Consider the following 20688-nt stretch of genomic DNA (forward strand, 5'->3'; position numbering starts at 1 on the left):
TGGACTATAAATGGATAGAGAACTGGCTTTCCCACCTTTTTTCCTCATGGCATGGAGAAACAAACTGTAACAGTAAACCAAATTGGCCAAACATGGTACAGAGATGTCCAATGGTCTTCGTAGCCGTAATAGAAATCATTCTAAGAACTTCTGGCCATTTTGAATAAGCATTGACTACAACCAAAAACATATACTCTTCTAAAGGTCTGACAAAGTCCATGTGAATATGTGTCCAAGAAGTTTGAGGCCACAACCAAAGGTGTAAACGAGCTGGGCCAGCCCTGTAGTCAGCTCCGTAAGACAGTGGACATCAGCTGAGAACCTTGGCCCGTTATCTTTTCAAAATTTCTGTACAATATAGTACATAGTTACTTGTATGTTATGAAGCATTAGAATAAATAAAAAAAACCAAACCTCAGAGTATGCATGAACAAAGTATATTTTGGGTGCCTCATCCTCAATCCTTTCAGACTGTTTCATTCTCAAGATGCTCCAGTTCTGCTAGCCTAGCAAAGAAAAGGACCATTTGAATTCTGATATTTAACCTGTATGAAAGAGGGGGGGATCAAATTCTTTCCTGGTATAATGCCATTTGCTTTGATGGAGTGACAGCGGGAATGGATTAATCCCTAAATATTAAATATTCTTTATGTAAGAACAAGCATTACAAACAGATGATTTGTAACCTAGCAAGCACTGGTGAAAATACCTATAACATATTAATGTCCTAATCCCTAATACTGCCCCTCAAGCATCAAATCCTGATGTCCTTACCCAAGGGTCTAGTGTAGGTTTAGCCACAAACCTGCATTAGCCGGTGCAAAGCACACTGCCCCTGTGAGAGGATCAGTAACCATAATAATACAATGCTTCCAAAAGTTCCCCACCACATAGAGGGACAGCTTTACAGGGGCACAGTGTATGCTCTCCTGCATATCTGGTCAGCTCTACCCGTAGGGGTAGGGGAATGAGCAAAGAGCAGTCTGCTCCCTGCATGGAGCTCTCACCTTTTGCATCCATGGAGGGGTCAGCCAAAACCTGGCCCTCAATTTTCACACGCTCCTTTCCCAGCCAAAACTTCAGCTTGAGGAAGGAGTGAGTTAAAATGGAGTGTAGCTCTCAGAACTTGTCCCCCAGTTGCAATGTTTATGCAATGGGCCAGTGTATTAAAATACATGTGCTATATTTGTATTGTTTTTACAAAGAGGCAGGGAGAGTTTTGGAAAATCTGTCTGTTTTCATTTTTAGAAACTGTACAAGCAGGGATGGGAAGAAATGTTAAAGAAAGGCTATGACCTCACACCTGAAGCCATTTCAGTGAAATCAGCCAAAGCTTCCAGGGACATTGCAAGTGATGTAAGTGTCATTTTCAATTTGATCTGTGATATATTTTATGCATTTAGCCACAGTCTAACAAACCTTCCTGGGCCAGGTCCATCCGTATGCTACAAAGGTATGCTGAAAGGGATAGAGCAATGAGAGCTTTTCCTCCCTGTGTAACTAGTGGGACAGAATCTCTTCTTAGCATTGAAGAGCGAGGAGAGGGATTGCTCCCATATCAATGCACCATGTCTCCAGTGTTGCTGTCTGCTTGCTATGCAGCATGTCTAGTCCCCCAAATCCTGGCAGCAGCCTGTACTAGCCAGGGCTATCTTCTGCATGTTTTTAGAGCAGCAGCAAATTTTGACCCACTAACTCATCCCACCACTTGCTCTGAGTAAATCTACCATTCAACTGTAGACTAGGTCTCATGACAGACATGTGCCCAACACTGCTCCATATCCTAACGTCAGTGCAGCTCTTGTATTTCAGAGCAGGATTTTGCTAAGTTTTTAGGGAAATGTTCTGGATAGTCAGGACCCTACATTTTCTAATGCTGATTTTTATCCCTTGAGACATTGGATTGTGTCTCTGCCTAGGAGTACCCAACAAGCAGTCTCTCCAGATTGTAGTTAGCTGGTAATTCATGCTGTGGAGGAGGCCATTCTGATAGCTCTGCAGCCTGCTTTTCCTATGGAATCCAAAGGCTCAATTCCTTCTGCAGCAGAGACATTCATAGAACACTAACTTCAAGCAAAGTTACACACATTCATCAAGGGAATATTAGTTCCCTAAGCATGCAGCCATAGTGATCTGTTCAGCTTCTAGCATCCGAGAGAGCAAGAAGTTCATGTTTGCTTGTGAGTCTAACTGCCAGCATACATGGCAGCCTGGTGAATGCATCTGATAAGCTGTTGTTTTCCCATTTTCTTATTCTTACCCTAATTCGAGTACCACAATCTTTATGATTTTAGTACAAGTATAAAGAAGGTTACCGCAAGCAACAGGGACATCACATTGGATTCCGCAGCATACGGGATGATCCCAAACTTGTGTTGTCTATGAATGTAGCCAAGATGCAGAGTGAGAGAGAGTACAAGAAAGACTTTGAGAAGTGGAAGACCAAGTTTAACATGCCTGTGGATATGTTGGGCTTCCTACTGGCAAAGAAATGCCAGTCGTTGGTTAGTGATGTAGACTACAGACGGATCCTACACCAGTGGACTAGTTTGCCAGACCAGACTAGCATCATGCAAGCTAAAAAAGTATATGAAATACAAAGTGATGTAAGTTTCCTTTTTACTTGATATATTTCTTTTATATTTATAAAAAATATGTTAATCATTGGAGGGAGTCCGGCATCCCTGCAGAGCTGAAAGGACATTTCCTCTTGTAGTTACAGCAATACAAATCATAGCTAAACAAGCTTTATTAATTACCAGTTAATCCTTTAGCACAGTTCAGTGGTGCAGACAAAATAATGACTTTTTCTGATTTGCTTGGTTCCTTAACAGAATGTATATAAATCAGACCTTCAATGGCTTAAAGGCCTGGGATGGAGTCCATATGAGTCTTTGGAGGCAGAAAAGAACAAGAAAGCTTCAGAAATCCTGAGTGAGAAGAAATACCGTCAACCACCAGACACTGTTAAATTCACAAGTATCCCTGATGCCATGGACATAGTTTTGGCAAAGTCTAATGCCAAAAATAGGAGTGATGTAAGTTACTGAAGGCTGAACATTTAACTGAACAGATAAATGAACTTGTAATTTATTTCAACCTCTTAAATTATATTAATTTTAACATTATTTGACTATAACAGTGACTAATCTGGTTTAAAAAAGTAATTTTTCAATCTTTGATCATAGCCATCTGTTGAGCAAAATATCAGATTTCTGAGATTTTTGGTCTTTTTGGCATCTTGAATTCAGCTGTCAAGAATTCCAAAGTGTGATTCAGGAGATTATCGTGGCTGCTCTACAGAATTTATTCAACATTAAGCATAAATAATGTCTTTACTCATGTTTAACCTTAGTCATACTGTATATCAGAGTTAAATTGATTGTTATAATGATGACTCTTTGGCCTTCCACATACATAAGGGATGCAAAAATGTGTATTTAAATAGAACTGTAAGTGATTAATACCTTATTTTTTTCAGCTACCCATCTAGTACCATTTATATTTCCCACATTTGATACTTGCATGACGTGTTTTTGTATTGTGGTTAAAGACATATGATAAAGTTGAATGAAATCCATTATTTATATGAGGATTCTATCAGACACACTGCTTGTGTTTGTTTCTCATTCTAGAGACTTTACAGAGAAGCTTGGGACAAGGACAAGACTCAGATTCACATCATGCCTGACACTCCTGAAATCATTTTAGCTAAAGCAAACTTAATCAATACAAGTGACGTAAGTTTGATTCTACACTATACTGTATATTCCGTGAGCTTATGATTTAAAAAGTCACTTCATGAATGCAATCTAAATTACAGTAAAGTCCTTCAGAATTTATTCTGGAACTCTTGAATTCTTACAACCATTAACACACCCCCAGTCTTTTTCTGATAAACTTGTTATGTGGAAGAAGCCAATATGGCAGTTACTAGATTACAAGAAAAATATCAATAAAGCATGCGGTATGAGGTTGCCATATTTAGGTATGCTCATTTTGTCCCTTTTGCTCAAATCAACATCTTAGATACCTCTCCAATAGAATGTAATTAGTCTAGCAACTTGCTGTGGTAAAATGTCGAATTTTTAAAGTTGAATTTTTAAAATTATAGAGTACCACTTTTTGTCAAAATTTTCTTATGTCATGGAACAAAAGAAAGAAATGCCAAAAAGATTATTCAAGAGGAGAGGTCATGACTGGTTGAAAACAGACATGGGAAGTCAGAAAATTTGTACTGTTGACCTTCTCAGAAATTCACATCAATGTGGTCTGGAGCAATGTACATTAATCAGATTACAAACGTAAAGTAAATTACATTATTTTTGAGCTGCAACCAAAACCTTTTATTTACCTCTTCCAAGTCAATCTATTGCAGTTACGCAATAATTTCCACCCTTAGTTTGGTGGTGGAAAATATTCCATAGCAAGAATAGCATACCAGACTTTTGACTAATTTTTACCACCAAGAAAGCTATCTCAGAGTCCTAAAAATGTGCTTTTTTTCATTTAAAAACATGACAGCTCAGCTAGCATGCATTGGCAATTGAAAATTAGTAATAGCCAACTCCAGTTGAGAAATCTGCCCTTGTTTTCTGCACAGCGTAAAAAATAGGAATTTGGTTCTTGAACTATGATATAAAATATATAGCATTGCCTTTCTCTCCAAACATCAACTTCAGTACCTGGAAAGATAATGGAGCAAACAATCAAGCAATCAGTTTGCAAATGGTGATAAGTAACAGTCAGCATGGGTTTGTCAAGAACCACTCATGCCAAACCAACCTACTAGTTTTCTTTGACAGGGTAACAAGCTTTGTGGAAGGGGGTAAATGGTAGATATGGAATATCTTGACTCTAGTAAGGCTTTTGTTACTGTCTCACGTGACCTTCTCATAAACAAACTAGGGAAGTACGACCTAGATGGAGGTACTATAAAGTGGGTGCATAACTGGTTGGTAAACAGTTCCCAGAGAGTAGTTATCCATGGTTCACAGTCAATCTGGAAGGGCATATCAAGTGTGGTCCTGTAGGGATCGGTCCTGGGTCTGGTTCTGTTCAATATCTTCATCAGTGATTCAGATGATGGTATAGAGAGTACACTTATAAAGCTTGCCGATGATACCAAGCTGGGAGGGGTTGCAAGTGCTTTGGCGCATAGGTTTAAAATTCAAAATGATCTGAACAAACTGGAGAAATGGTCCTAAGAAACAATGGGCCTAAATTGTAGCAGGGGTTGTTTAGTTTGGACATTAGGAAAGGCTTCCTAACTGTCAAGGTAGTTAAGTACTGGAATAAATTGCCTAGGGAGGTTGTGGAATCTCTGTCATTGGAGGTTTTTAAGAGCAGGTTAGACAATCACCTGTCAGGGATGGTCTAGATAATACTTAGTCTTGCCTTGAGGCAGGAGACTGGACTAACAGACCTCTCAAGGTTCCAGTTCCATGATTCTGTGATTCTCTGACTGTAATACTTTTCTGCAAATCTGTGCTTGCAATCATTACTGTGAACTTGTCTCAACAGAAACTCTACAAGTTAGGATATGAAGAACTGAAAAAGAAAGGCTATGAACTTCCTCCTGATGCCATATCACTCAAGTCAGCAAAGGCATCCAGAAACATTGCCAGTGAAGTAAGAATCTTACTAAACTAAAATAACAAACAATGAGTTAAGCACTGTGGGGTTGAACCATTGCTGATTGAAATCAATGGGAGTCTTTTTATTGGCTTCAGTGGGAGATGGATAGGGTTTTTCTTTTCTTTTCTTTTCCTTTCAAAAAAGAAAAAGAAGGCATACATTGGATAGTTCAGTGGAAGGCTAGTCACCCAACAATACATTCAGTATTTGTTTATTCAGTCTGCTACTGTATACATCACTTAAACCCAGTTTATTATTGAAATTTTGTGAATGACACTGACATTTTATTTCATTTTAAAATTGACATAATCCATTCATGACTTAGACTGTGCTATGGAATTGCATATAATTGTTTCAAGTTGAATATGTCACTCACTGAAATAGAGTTTGAATTCAGATTTAATATTTCATATCAAACCTGGAATCAACCATTATGTGGACTGTTAGTTGCAAAGTATAACCTGGAACCCACAAATCCTTATGTGAATAGTTCCAATTTACACAACGAAGCCCACTAAATCCAGTGGAACTGGCCATGTAAATTGGGACTACACACATGAGGAAGGGTTTGCAAAAGCTGTGAACCCCATCTATGAAATCATCAGGGCTATGTCTTCCATTGCAATGGGAATAAGAGTGCTCAGCTATTTACAGGAATCAGTCATCATCTCACAGGATTGGGTTCTGAGTATGTTACAATAACTAAGGAATTTCATCAACAACTTTTACAAAGGTAGCCTTTCTAATCTGAAAAAAGGGAACAATTATTCTTTTCTTTCTTTCCTACAGTACAAATACAAAGAAGGGTATCGCAAGCAGCTTGGCCACCATGTGGGAGCTCGCAACATACAGGATGATCCCAAGATGGTGTGGTCTATGCATGTAGCCAAGATCCAGAGTGACAGGGAATACAAGAAAGATTTTGAGAAATGGAAGACCAAGTATAATAGCCCAGTGGACATGCTGGGAGTCGTGCTGGCCAAGAAATGTCAGGAACTAGTCAGTGACATTGATTATAGACATCCTCTGCACAAGTGGACATGTCTGCCAGACCAAAAAGATCTTGTACATGCCAGGACAACATATGATCTTCAGAGTGATGTAAGTCCTTTTTTACCAGCTTTGTGAATTTTATTAATTACATTTTTGCTACAGTGGCAGAGATGTATATGAGAGCTATATTTCTGGACTGTTTTTTATCCTTCAAATACCTTTATGTACTGGAATGGTGGGTATTTTCAAAACAGTGACAATTGAAGTGAACTCTTCCACAGTTTATTAACCTGCTTATTAACCACCGCTAACTGTGGGCAACCACCTTTTTGCATCCTTACTAAGTACTGATCTCCTCTTGTGCACTTTCAAGTTAAGTTTGCTGCAATGGATTTGAACTCCCCATAGAACAGAGTAAAGGCAAGACAATCGGAGTTTCATGTTTGTAAATAATTACTCTTTTGGCTGTATAAGTATCTGTATATATCCAGAGATCAAGGGGCTGGGAAGTGCTTCCTCATCTGACATTTGGCAGAGGAAGAACAGCTGTAATTCTTGAAATGCACGTTGTATGTCTAGGTTATTTCCATTATAGTTGTAGATGAATCTCTACCCTGTCAAAAACAGAATTTCCAGCAGATAAAGTAAGATTTCTGTGGAATAACTAGCGTAGGCAGAATCCAAATTTGGTTTCGGAGACTCTCAGGCCATTTCTACATTGCAGTGTAAACCCACGGTTGTACAACTTGAGTTAGCTGACCCTGGGTTTGTTGAGCATTTACACTCATTGTATCCACAGGTTAGGAATTTTGTAACCCTGGGTGCCAACCTGGTGATCCAGTGTCTACGCTGCATTATGCATGCTCAAATCCAACCATTCATATCCAAGGCTTCCTAGTACACTCCCAGAATGTGCGCTAACCCCTTTGTTTGTGGTGCAGGAAAACTTGACTGTCCATCAAAGTTGAACAAGAACAAAGAAAATTGGCCTGTGCAATTGTGAAATACTTTTGGTGGACTCCCAGAGCACAAGTCCAGTAGGGCTGCATCTACATTGCAAAGCAATAGGGATTGAACCCTGGGTCGAGGCTTGACTCAGGCTCAGACCCTCCACTCCCTTGTGGTTCTAGGACCTGGGTCCAAGTCCTGGCTTAGTGCAATTTATGTGTAGATCGGAAGTGGAGGGAGGCTTGAGCCTGAGTTTGAACCCTGGGCTTACATTAAAATGTAGACATACTCTCAATGAAGAACTATCCTTGTCAGAGGGCTGTAAGGTGATAACCTCTGTCATCATATGATATTGATTAAACAGGAAGGGTCTTTTTAATTACTGATGCTTTGCACTGTAGCAAAAATGTTCATGTTGTCTAAATAAAATAATGAACTTTCTTGTCTTCCTCTATAATTTCAGCTTTTATATAAGTCAGATCTTCAGTGGCTGAGAGGCATTGGCTGGTCCCCAAGTGGCTCTCTGGATGATGAGAAGAATAGAAGAGCAACCCACATCCTGAGTGACCATACCTACCGGCAACACCCAGACACTATCAAATTTAGTAGCCTGCTTGATTCTCTACCAATGGTTCTAGCAAAGCACAATTCTCAAATTATGAACCAGGTGAGTTTTCTATTTATTTGCAACTAGAATTAAAATGGTATAATTTTTCTGGATGCTATGTGGGTTTTTTTCAAAAGAAAATAAAGAAGATTGCATTACAATGATATAACTTTTTCATTGAACCTCAGGGATTTAATTCCATTATAACTGAGTACTTTTGTTTTATATTTTGAGTTTCTAGTATGTAGCTGAAGTGTATTTTAAAAATATATTTAATAGTTGCTTATGTTTAATATCAGAAACATGAAAAATGGTTTGATAAGAGATTGGCTTTAAATTTTTACAAGTTACTTTGTTATTACAAAATAATTCATTTCATGTAAAGAACTAAACTGTATGTTTCCTTTTCAAGGAGGGGTACAATTATATACATATTTATCACGATTGTGAAGACAATTACCTAGCAAAAATATTAATATACATGCTAGGTAAATTCTTATTCAGAAAGTTTCAAGATTCAACAGATCTTTGCTAATTTGCATTTCTTTATCTTCACAAAATGTAGTATCCATACCCATACTTCAAATCTCTCTGATCTAACGACAGCTTATAGTGAATTGTCACATTAATAAGATTTAATCATATTTCCAGAATACCTAACAGGTTATTTGTCAGCAAATAATGAAGTATTGGATAATTGAAGCTGAACTATCATTGTAAATGATAATGGAAAAAATGCATTTGGTGATGTATAATGCTTGCTTTATTTACTGTGATTTACACTAGATTAATCATGTAGGGTGAAATCTTGGCCCACTGAAGTCAATGGCAAAATTCCCATTTGACTGAAACAGAGCCAGGATTTCACCTGTTGAGTAGTATGTCATTAAAAAATCTCAGTGATTTCAGTGAGTAGACATGAGGAGTGGGTCTCCAGGTCAGTACAAAGAAGAGAACTTCTGCTATTTTAGTTTTTGAGTTACTATTGTTCCTGACTGCATAAAACTGTTAGGATTGCAGATCTTGATCATGCTTATTCAGTCAGAATTATATCTTACCGTATTAATGACAGAGGTATTCATGATTCCATCATCTTATTATATTTGTTGTTTCTTTCCAGCGCTCATATACAGAAGCTTGGAATAAAGATAAAACTAGTATCCACATTATGCCAGATACCCCTGACATTTTACTGGCACAGCAGAACAAACTGAATTATAGTGAGGTAGGTGGTAGCTTTTTTAAAAATTAAAAGGTAGCTTGTGAGACAATTTAGATTATAAGAAAATGTGTATTTCTGAAATGATACAAATATTTATTATTATTTTAGAAACTGTACAGACTTGCAATGGAAGAGGAGAAGAAGAAAGGCTATGACCTACGAGCAGATGCCATTCCAATCAGGACAGCTAAAGCCTCTCGTGATATTGCAAGTGAGGTAAGTGAACTTGGACCCTTCTCACACTTTCAGAGGTCTCAACATCGTCATGAGCAGATAAGGGCAAACTCCATCAACACAATCATGTATCCAGCAACACACTTTCCTAACAATAAATATGAGTACAACTGGTAAAATCTTCCCTTCAGTTCCAGTAGGCCTGTCCTTAATTTATCTGAAGCAATGTTACCTTCCAAGTATCTGTTGTCTATTTGAGGATCTCTGTTTAGTGGTTTGATGGGTGTGATAAATGAAGTCATCTTGTCCAGTTTTAATTCTAACTAATATCTCTTATTTAATAATAATTGCTAGTCAATATTTTTAGCTGAAGTAATCTTTTCGTTGCAGTGTAACCTTCTAGTACTGCCAGTCAGATCTTTTCCAGTAACAAATGCACTTAACTGAAACTGTTTTTTGGAAAAAAAACCTGTGTTCCATCCTATTAACAATTGGACTTTATGCAGAAGCATTAACCAAGTTGGAATAGATTTTAGGCTAAATGCTAGTTGAGAAATTGACATGGCCATGATCATTTACAGTGGCTTATCCACAGTTGCAAGGAGAATTTTTTCCTCTCAGAGATTGTCAAGCTAAACTAATATCATAGTGTATTGAAGGTCTATGTAATATTTTGATTCTTAGTAACCAAATTTAGTAAACAGTGTGACAATGTTTTCTAATAAATTCACTAGGTATATGTATTTTTATCTATATATTTTGATTTTTCTTGTTGTTTCTGTAAAATTGCCAATAAAGGGCTCTGTGTTTAACACCATCTTAACAGGTGGAGGCTGTTAGCTGGGGAAGTAACTGGTGGACATTTCTTAGAAAGAAACTGAATTCTGATCTCAGGGGAGCCAGTCCAAGGAGTTAGAAATAGCTTGGCTACAGTGTCTCAGATAGAGGAATCTGTAGTTTTCCTCTCCAGACATTCCAGTGACATATAGGCTACCAGACCTAGTCACAAAGACATCTTATTACTTACATGTTTAAGGAGCTCTTGTGTCTAAACCTCTTTTTAAGTGCAGGAAGCCATACGAGTGCGTTATCAGTTACCACACTCTATGGACAGAATACTTCACATAAAAGCCTCCTACTCTCAGCTAATGATAGGTCCTCTAGAGCATTGCTATAGGATTATAGGATATTTTCTTAACAAATTCCCTCTGAACATATTGAATGTTTGTTTGTTTATTTATTTATTTTGGCTACAGTACAAGTACAGAGCAGGGTATCGCAAGCAGCTTGGTCACCATGTGGGAGCCCGCAACATACAGGACGATCCCAAGATGGTGTGGTCTATGCATGTAGCCAAGATCCAGAGTGACAGGGAATACAAGAAAGATTTTGAGAAATGGAAGACTAAGTATAATACGCCAGTGGATATGCTGGGAATCGTACTGGCTAAGAAGTGTCAGGAACTGGTTAGTGAGGTTGATTATAGACATCCTCTGCACCAATGGACATGTTTGCCAGATCAGAGCAATGTTGTACATGCCAGGAAAACTTATGATCTTCAGAGTGACGTAAGTCCTATTTTTACCTGCTTTGTGAAAACTGAAGTGTTTTATGAATTATGTTTTTGCTCCAATGTCAAAAAACTTAGTTAAAGACTGCATTTCTGGATGAATTTATCCTACAAGGACCTTTGCTGTTGCATGCTAGATTAGTGAGTTGTCACAGTTTCAGGTCAATTGCATATGCATTTCCCCTCTCTGGTTTAGCAAGGGGGCAGCCACTTTAGCCTTCTGTCTCCCAGACATTACCTCTCTTGGGCGGAGATCTGTATCCCAATCTCTCCTGACTGGAGGCTCGCTGCCTACATTATGATATTTGGTGAGTGACAGACACCCCTGATTTGGTCGACTTAAGACAGTGGTTCCCAACCTTTTTGGCTCGAGGGCCACAAATATAATTTTTACAACCCTGAAAGGCCACCAGTTTCTGCTAGCAGCCCCTTTTCCCCCCCACCCACTGCAGTCAGAGGGAAGGAGTTCAGCAAGGAGGACCTCTCATGGGCTCCACCTAGGCTCCACCTGGGTTCTTAGGCAGTGGCTTCTGCAACCAAGGGGACAGGAGATCAATGCTCTCCTCCCTCAGGCTCCAGCAGGGACTTAGTGCCTAGGGACCTACTCAGAGCGCTTTGTTTTCTGCTGGAGCCAGGAAAGGGGAGTGCTGATCTCCCATCCAGCCGGCTGCAGCAGGGAAACCGTGCATTCCACCTGGGTCCCTAAGCAGCGGTTCCCTTCTGCAGCCAGGGGGATGGGAGAACAGTGCTCTTCTCCTGGCTCCAGCAGGGACCCAGCGCCTGGAGACACAGGCAGAGCGCTTTGCCGTGCTCCGTGCTACAGCCAAGGGGAGGGGAATGCTGATCTCCTGTCCCCTTCGCTGCAGCAAGAAGCCTGCACCAGCAACGCACTCCGCCTGGGTACTTAGGCAGCAGCTCCCTTCTGCAGCCAGCGGGAGGGGAGCTTCAGGTCACTCTGAAAGACCCTGCGGGCCACGGTTTGGGAGCCACTGACCACTAGTTTTGGAGACAGGTAGTTAATGGACCAGGACCCTCTCCTCAGGGTGCAGTTTCAAAGGCTGGGCTTTTGGATAACCAGAAATGGAAAATTTGCATTAACCTCTCCTCAAGAAATCCACTTCCCTAGGAAATCCACTTGACACCTATCATCCCAAAACTCAGTGCTTGTCTGGCACATTTTCAGTATAGTTCTTTGAATTCTCAGGTCTGACATTCCGCACATCTCCCCTGTAGAGAAGTTACCTACAATCCTGACACACAATAATACATATATTAAACACAAAAAGGTCTTCCAAGGATGTTGTAGGAAATTCTCATATCTGTCATGTGGGTATTTTCAGAACAATGACAATAGAAATATGCCTTAATTAGCTCACAATTAGAACCATGAGCAACATGCACCCTGCTGTTTGCATCCTCACTAAGTATGGATCTTCTCTTGTGCACTTTGGAGCTAAATTAAATTTTCTGCAATTGATTTCAACTCTTCATAGAGCAGAGTGAGGACAAGACAATCTGAGCTTCATGTTTGTGAATATTTACTATTTTCACTGTATAAGTGACATGTCCAGAGCTCAAGGGGATAGGAAGTGCCTCTTCATCTGTGACATTTGGCGGAAAAAAAGAAATGGCTGTAAATTCCCAAAATGAACGTTGATTGTTTAAGTTATCTCCCTGCCAGTTGAAGATGTATCTCCACCCTGACTGAGACAGAACTTTCAGCAGATATAGTAAATTTTTGTGTAGTAACTAGATTAAGGAGAATCCACCTTGGGTTTCAAAGTCTGTCAGTGTAGAACTAGCCCTGCCAGAAGGGTGTAAGGTGATAACCTCTGTCATCATATTATATTGATTAAACAGTGAGTCTCTCTTTAATTGGTGCTGCTTTTCTTTGGAGAAAAAATAGTGAACTGTCTTGTCTTCCTCTATAATTTCAGCTTTTATATAAGTCAGATCTTCAGTGGCTGAGAGGCATTGGCTGGTCCCCAAGTGGCTCTCTGGATGATGAGAAGAATAAAAGAGCAACCCACATCCTGAGTGACCATACCTACCGGCAACACCCAGACACTATCAAATTTAGTAGCCTGCTTGATTCTCTACCAATGGTTCTAGCAAAGCACAATTCTCAAATTATGAACCAGGTGAGTTTTCTATTTATTTGCAACTAGAATTAAATTGGTATAATTTTTCTTGATTTTAAAGTTTTGTTTTTTTGTTTTTCAAGGAAAATAAAAAAATTCACATTACAGTACTTCATCCTTTTCATTGAACATCAGGGATTTATTTCCACTAATCACTGAGTACTTTGGTTTTTATCTTCAGTTTCTAGCACATAGTTAAAGTATATTTAATAGTTGCTTATGTTTAAATTCAAAAACAGAAAAATGGTTTAATAAGAGATTGGCTTTATGTTTTAAAATGTTATTTTATGTTATTACAAACTAATTCATTAATTTAAGAGATAAGCTGTATATTTCCTTTTCAAGTAGGGGTGCAATTATATACATACTTATCATGTTTGTGCAGACAACAGGCCAGTTATACCTAGCAAAGATATTCATATAAATGTCAGGTGAATTGTTACTCAGAAATTTACAAGATTCACTAGATCTTTGCCAATTTGCATTTCATCTTCACAAAATGTAGTATCCATACTCTTACCTCTAATGAATTGTCATATTAATAAGACTTAATTATATTTCTAAAATACATAACAGGTTATTTGTCAGCGAATAATGAAGTATTAAATAATTCATGCTGAATTATCATTGTCAAAGATAATGGAAAATGCATTTGATGATAGGTATTGCTTGCTTTATTTACTGTGACTTGAACTAGATTAATCATCCTGGGGGAACTCTTGTCCTGTTGACTTCAATGGCAAAATTTTCATTGGTTTCAACAGAGCCAGGATTTCACTTGTTGACTGGTATGTCACTTAGAAATCTCACTGAAATCACTGAGTAGACTTGTGGGACATGATACCACTCAGCATAAGTGAGTGTCTCAGTGACCTTTATTTGTTAATTAGTAAAATCCTGTAATTTGCAGTGGGTCTTTAGATAAGTGCAGAGAAAACTTCTGTTATTATTTTAGTTATAGTTGCTGTTGTTCCTGACTGAATGAAAATCTTAGGATTGCTGATCTTGGTCACACATATTTAGTCAGAATTATATCTTACTGTATTAATGACTAAGGTCTTCATGATTCCATTATCTTATTATATTTGTTGTTTGCTTTTCAGCTTGCATATAAAGAAGCTTGGAATAAAGATAAAACTAGTATCCACATTATGCCAGATACTCCTGATATTTTACTGGCACAGCAGAACAAATTGAATTACAGTGAGGTAGGTGGTGCCTTGCTTAAAAATTAAAAGGCAGCATATAAGATTGTTTAGATGAAAAGAAAATGCATATTTCTGAAATGTAACAAATATTTATTTTTATTTTAGAAACTGTACAGACTTGCAATGGAAGAGGAGAAGAAGAAAGGCTATGACCTACGAGCAGATGCCATTCCAATCAGGACAGCTAAAGCCTCCCGTGATATTGCAAGTGAGGTAAGTGAATTTGGACCCTTCTCACACTTTCAGAGGTCTCAACATGGTTGTGAGCAAATAAGGGCAAACTCCATCAACACCGTCATGTATCCAGCAACACACTTTCCGAACAATAATTAGGAGTACGACTGGAATAAAATCTCTTCTATACTTCCTGTAGGCTGTCCTTAGTTAATTTGTAGCAAGATTACACTCCCAGTATCTGTTGTCTGAGGATCTCTGTTTGATCGTTTGGGGGTGTGATAAATTAAGTGATCTTGTCCAGTTTTGATTCTAACTAATATTTCTTATTTGTTAATAATTTCTACTCAATATTTTAACTGAATAAATATTTTTCTTGCAGTCTAACCTGGCACGATTTGCAGGGCAGAGTGGCTGCAGAGGTGGAAGGGACAGTTCTGGTGCCCTTCCCTGTGGGGGAGGGCACTGGTCCTTAACCATGGTCCTGTCCATGCTCTGGTACTGGGTCAACACCTAAGCCCAGCCCCAGGTACACTGGCCCCCCTCCAGAAGCTAATTCTGGAGTTCTTCTGGCTGGAGCTGCACTGGGGTCTTTGCAGGGGGTTCTGAATCTTCCGCTGGAGAAGCTGGGATAGGGCCTGCTTAGCCTGCGCAGTCAGGTCCATGTCTTCTGCTTCTAGGCTCTACGGAGACTTCTTTATGGTGGAGATAGTCTGGCATGGAGTGCCTTGGTGCACACTTTTCTCCGCTGCTTTGAGGGCTCCAGTATGATCGGCAGCTCTTTTACCACCATCCGAGGGGTGTTCCGCGTGACCTCTCATAGCTGCCGGTCTTCTACAGGACCTCCTCCAGAGCTGGAGGCTAGTCTTAGTGACCAGGTCCGAGGCGGCCACCTAGGAGGATGATTTCCTCACAGAGCCCCTGCTGCACGGCACCCAGCTTGGTGTGCAGGTGGCAGAGTCTCCCTCAGTTAGTCGAGACTGGTTCTGGCAGGCACCACTAGGATCCCTCAGCACATACTCCAGGAGGGCAACCTTTTTGCCTGTCTCGGATTTTCCATGAGTGTGTCCTGCGGGATGGTGCTCTTAGCGTGGCGCGGTTCACCCCTCCCTCCCCGACACTTGCCCCTTTTATGGTGAGAGGGAGACCTGGTGCACATTTACATTGAGTGCGCCAGGTTGCAGCCCCTTTTCTGGCTCCTCCAGAACCTTCTTCTCAGGTTCTGGCTGTACTTTTCCCTGCACCTCCTCATATTCGCAAGCGCCCCATCTGTGGTCCCATGGAATTGTGAGTTCTCCTCATCAACCACTTTCTTTTGTTGGCCAAGGAGGAGAATGTTGGATGGGGAGGTTCTCTGCGACTGTGGGGCCTATTTCCACTCCTTTCTCAAGTCACGTCTCTGAGCAGAGTTCCTCTGGACCACGTCCATTGGCTCCCTAGACACCTGCGAGCAACAGTGGGCACAGTCCTCTCTGCTCGGTGTCCTCCTCTAGTTCCCTGATTTAGAACCTATGACCTCACTCCATTTTTGTTTTGCCATCTGTTGTCCCCCAAACTCTTTTGACATCTGGGTTCAATGGCTCCTCCCCTTAGGCTGTAGGGGGGCCTTTACTATCCCTGGCGAATCAGTAGGTGCAGTGTAACCTTACAGTACTGCCAGTCAGACCTTTCCCAGTAACAGACCCGCTTAACTGAAACTGGTATTTGAAAACAAACGTGTTTGACTTTGTTAATAAGCAGACTTCATGCAAAGGCATTAAGCACCCTGGACTGGATTTTAGGCTAAAGAGAAATTGACACGGGCATGATGACTCTGGTTTATCCACAGTTACACGGAGAACTTTTTCCTCTCAAAGACTGTCAAGCTAAAATATTATTGTAGTATGTCTATGTTACATTTTGATGCTTAGTAACCAAATTTAGTACCAGTTTAACTAAGTGTTCTATTATATTTGCTAAGCATATTTGGCTTTATTTTATGTTTTATGGTTTTCTAGCTATTTCTGCAAAATTGACAATTAAGAACTCAATGTTTCAGACCATCTTAATAAGGTGGAGGCTGTTAGCTGAGGAAGTAACTGATGAGCACTTCTTAGAGAAATTGAATTCTGACATCCAGGGAACCAGACCAAGGAATTAGAAATAACTTGCCTACAATGTCTCAGACAGAGGAAGCTGTAGTTTTCCTCTCCAAACATTCCGATGACATATAGGCTACCAGACCTAGTCACAAAGACATCTTATTACTTACGTGTCCCAGGAACTTTTGTGTCTAGACCTCTTTTTAAATACAGGGAGCCCTAAGAGTGCTTTAGCACTCAGATTCTGCACCCTATGAACTAAACACTTCTTCACATAAAAGCCTCCACACTCTCAGCTAATGATGAAATCCTCCAGGGCATTGCTAAAGGATTGTAAAGAAACTCCTCCTGAAACTCATTGAACTTTTATGTTTGTTTGTTTTTTTGGCTATAGTACAAATACAAAGAAGGGTATCGCAAGCAGCTTGGCCACCATGTGGGAGCCCGCAACATACAGGATGATCCCAAGATGGTGTGGTCTATGCATGTAGCCAAGATCCAGAGTGACAGGGAGTACAAGAAAGATTTTGAGAAATGGAAGACTAAGTATAATACGCCAGTGGATATGTTGGGAATCATACTGGCAAAGAAATGTCAGGAACTGGTTAGTGAAGTTGATTATAGACATCCTCTGCACCAGTGGACATGTCTGCCAGATCAGAACGATGTTGTACATGCCAGGAAAACTTATGATCTTCAGAGTGATGTAAGTCCTATTTTTACCTGCTTTGTGTAAACTGAAGTGCTTTATTAAATATATTTTTGCTCCAATGTCAAAAAACATATTTAAGGGCTGCATTTCTGGATTTTGTTATCCTGCAAGGACCTTTGCTGCTGTATACTGGTTTGGTGGGTTGTTTCAATTTCAGGTCAACTGCATGTGTAATCTCCCTTTATGGTCCACTTTAGGCTTCTGTCCCCAAGCTGTTACCTCTCGTGGGTGGAGATTTGTATCTCACTCCCTCCTGACTGGAGGCTCACTGCCTACATTATGATATTAGGCGAGTGGCAAACACGAGTGATTTGGTTGACTTTAGGTATCCTCTCTACCTGTATGCACATCACACAATGTTTGAAAGCCTAATATGTGTATTTTAAGATGAGGTATGATGTGGAGGTATGAAGCGGGGGGAGCTAAAATGTTAAAATGCACGTTGAGTGTCTCAGTTTTCTCCCTGCCAGTTGAAGATGTATCTCCACCCTGAATGAGACAGAACTTCCAGGAGATGCAGTAAGATATTTAAGGAGTGACTGCAGTAGGCAAAATCCATTTTTGGTTTTAGAGTTTGTCAGTGTAGAATTAGTCCTGTCAGAGGGCTGTAAGGTGATAATCTCTATCATCATATGATATTGATTAAACAATGATAATCTTTTTAATTGGTGCTGTTTTTCTTTGGAGAAAAAATGTTCATGTTGTCTAAATAAAATAGTGAACTGTCTTGTCTTCCTCTGTTTTTTCAGCTTGTATATAAGTCAGATCTTCAGTGGCTGAGAGGCATTGGCTGGTCCCCAAGTGGCTCTCTGGATGATGAGAAGAATAAAAGAGCAACCCACATCCTAAGTGACCATACCTACCGGCAACACCCAGACACTATCAAATTTAGTAGCCTGCTTGATTCTCTACCAATGGTTCTAGCAAAGCACAATTCTGTAATTATGAACCAGGTGAGTTTTCTATTTATTTGCAATTAGAATTAAGTGATATAATTTTTTTGGATGCTAAAGTTTGTTGTTGTTTTTTTTTCAAGGAAAATAAAAAATTTCACATTACGATGTGTCATCCTTTTCAGTGAACCTTAGGGATTTTATTTCCATTATAACTGAATCCCTTTGTGTTTTGATTTTCTAGCACACAGCTAAACAATATTTAAGAGTATATTTAATAGCTGTATATGTGTAAAATCAGAAACATGATAAAGTGATTTACCAAGATTTGGTTGTATATTTTTACATGTTTATTATGTTATAAATACATTTTATGTTATAAAATAATTTAAAGACCAATGTAAATAGCAAAGCTGTATATTTCCCTTTCAAGTATTGTGCAAGCAACTGGTCAGTTATACCATAGAAATATATTCGTATACATCTCAGGTGAATTGTTACCCAAAAACATTTAATGATTCAATAGATCTTTGCTACTTTGCATTTCTTTATCTTCACAATATATAGTACCCATAACCTCACCTCTAATTTTTCTGATCTAATGGCAGATATTGTAGTATGTAACCATATTAATAATACTTAAATATATATCCTAAATAACTAAAAGATTATTTGTCAGCAAATTACAAAATGTGAAAATATTAGAGATGAACTACCTCTAATATCTAAATGTCTAATATCTCTCATAATATCTAAATGTTATGTTATTAGAGATGAACATTGTCAAAGATAATGGAAAAATTGCCTTTGGTGATGTATAAGTGCTCCCTTAATTTACTGTGACTTAAACTAGATTAATCATTTGGGGTGAAATGTTGGCCCATCAAAGTCAATTGCAAGATTCCCTTTGCAGCAGAGCCAGGATTTCACCTGTTGAGTAGTATGTCATGCAAAAATATCACCGAAATCACTGAGTGGACTTGAGAAGCAAGGTACTACTCATCATGATAGAGGGTCTCAGTATCTGACTTTTATTCATTAATTAGTAAAATCCTGTAATTTGCAGTGGGTCTCCAGGTCAGTGCAAATACGAGAACTTCTGTTGTTGAAGTTTTAGTTACTGTTGTTCCTGACTGAATGAAAATCTTAGAATTGCTGATCTTGATTACGCTTATTCAGTCAGAATTATATTTTACCATTTTAGTGACTATGTTCTTCATGATTCAAACAACTTATTATACTTGTTTGCTTTTCAGCGTGCATATACTGATGCTTGGAATAAAGATAAAACCAGTATCCACATTATGCCAGATACCCCTGACATTTTACTGGCACAGCAGAACAAACTGAATTATAGTGAGGTAGGTGGTAGCTTGCTTAAAAATTAAAAAGTGTCTTGTAAGACAATTTAGATTATAAGAAAATGCATATTTCTGAATTGTAACAAATATTTGTTATTATTTTAGAAACTGTACAGACTTGCAATGGAAGAGGAGAAGAAGAAAGGCTACGACCTACGGACAGATGCCATTCCAATCAGGACAGCTAAAGCCTCCCGAGATATTGCAAGTGAGGTATGTAAACTTGGACCTTTCTCCTTGCACTTCCACAGATCTCAACATTGTAGTAAGCAGTTAAGGGCAAACTCTGTCAACACAATTATGTATCAAGCAACATACTTGCCAAACAATAAATAGGAATGTAACTAGAATAAAATCTTCCCAACAGTTCCTGTAGGCCTGTCCTTAATTTATCTGTGGCAAGGTTATACTCCCAGTATCTGTTGTTTATTTGAGGATCTCTGTTTGATGGTTTGAGGCATGTTATAAATGAAGTCATCTTGCCCAGTTTTAATTCTAACTAATATCTCTTATTTAATACTATTTCCTAATCAATATTTTTACCAGAAGTAATCTTTTTGTTGCAGTATAACCTTCCAGTACCGCCAGTAAGACCTTTCCCAGTAACAAATCCACTTAACTGAAACTGATTTTTGTAAAAAACTGTGTTTCATCTTGTTAATGATTAGACTTTATGCAAAAGCATTAACCAAGTTGGCCTAGATTTTAAGTTAAATGCTAGTTGAGAAATTGACATGGCCATGATCATTTACAGTGGCTTATCCACAGTTACAGAGAGAACTTTCTCTTCTTGGTGACAATAAAGCTAAGTTAATATGGTAGTATTTTGAAGGCCTATGTAGCATTTTGATTCTTAGTAACCAAATTTAGTACGACAATGTTTTCTGATCAGTTTACTAGGCATATTTGCTTTTATTTTATGATTTTCTTGTTCTTTCTGTAAAATTGCCAAAAAAATGTTCTATTT

At 39.0% G+C, this 20688-nt stretch overlaps 1 protein-coding gene across 28 annotated transcripts in view; it reads left to right on the forward strand.

Moving 5' to 3' along the window:
* The window catches only part of NEB (nebulin), a 181844-nt gene that overhangs the window by 51871 nt on the left and 109285 nt on the right, over positions 1-20688 (forward strand). For all 28 annotated transcript variants that reach the window (XM_067549447.1, XM_067549453.1, XM_067549452.1 and 25 more), the window contains exons 45-61: positions 1249-1356; positions 2295-2606; positions 2835-3038; positions 3636-3740; positions 5524-5631; positions 6427-6738; positions 8042-8245; positions 9306-9410; positions 9516-9623; positions 10838-11149; positions 13089-13292; positions 14396-14500; positions 14606-14713; positions 17150-17461; positions 18217-18420; positions 19617-19721; positions 19827-19934. In XM_067549447.1, the coding sequence (XP_067405548.1) occupies positions 1249-1356; positions 2295-2606; positions 2835-3038; positions 3636-3740; positions 5524-5631; positions 6427-6738; positions 8042-8245; positions 9306-9410; positions 9516-9623; positions 10838-11149; positions 13089-13292; positions 14396-14500; positions 14606-14713; positions 17150-17461; positions 18217-18420; positions 19617-19721; positions 19827-19934 (3024 nt within the window). The remainder of the gene's footprint in view (positions 1-1248; positions 1357-2294; positions 2607-2834; positions 3039-3635; positions 3741-5523; positions 5632-6426; positions 6739-8041; positions 8246-9305; positions 9411-9515; positions 9624-10837; positions 11150-13088; positions 13293-14395; positions 14501-14605; positions 14714-17149; positions 17462-18216; positions 18421-19616; positions 19722-19826; positions 19935-20688) is intronic.

Source organism: Emydura macquarii, unplaced genomic scaffold, assembly GCF_026122565.2.
Source record: "Emydura macquarii macquarii isolate MOO-44397 ecotype Brisbane River unplaced genomic scaffold, CSIRO-AGI_Emac_v2 contig_1253, whole genome shotgun sequence".
Classification (NCBI taxonomy): domain Eukaryota; kingdom Metazoa; phylum Chordata; order Testudines; family Chelidae; genus Emydura; species Emydura macquarii.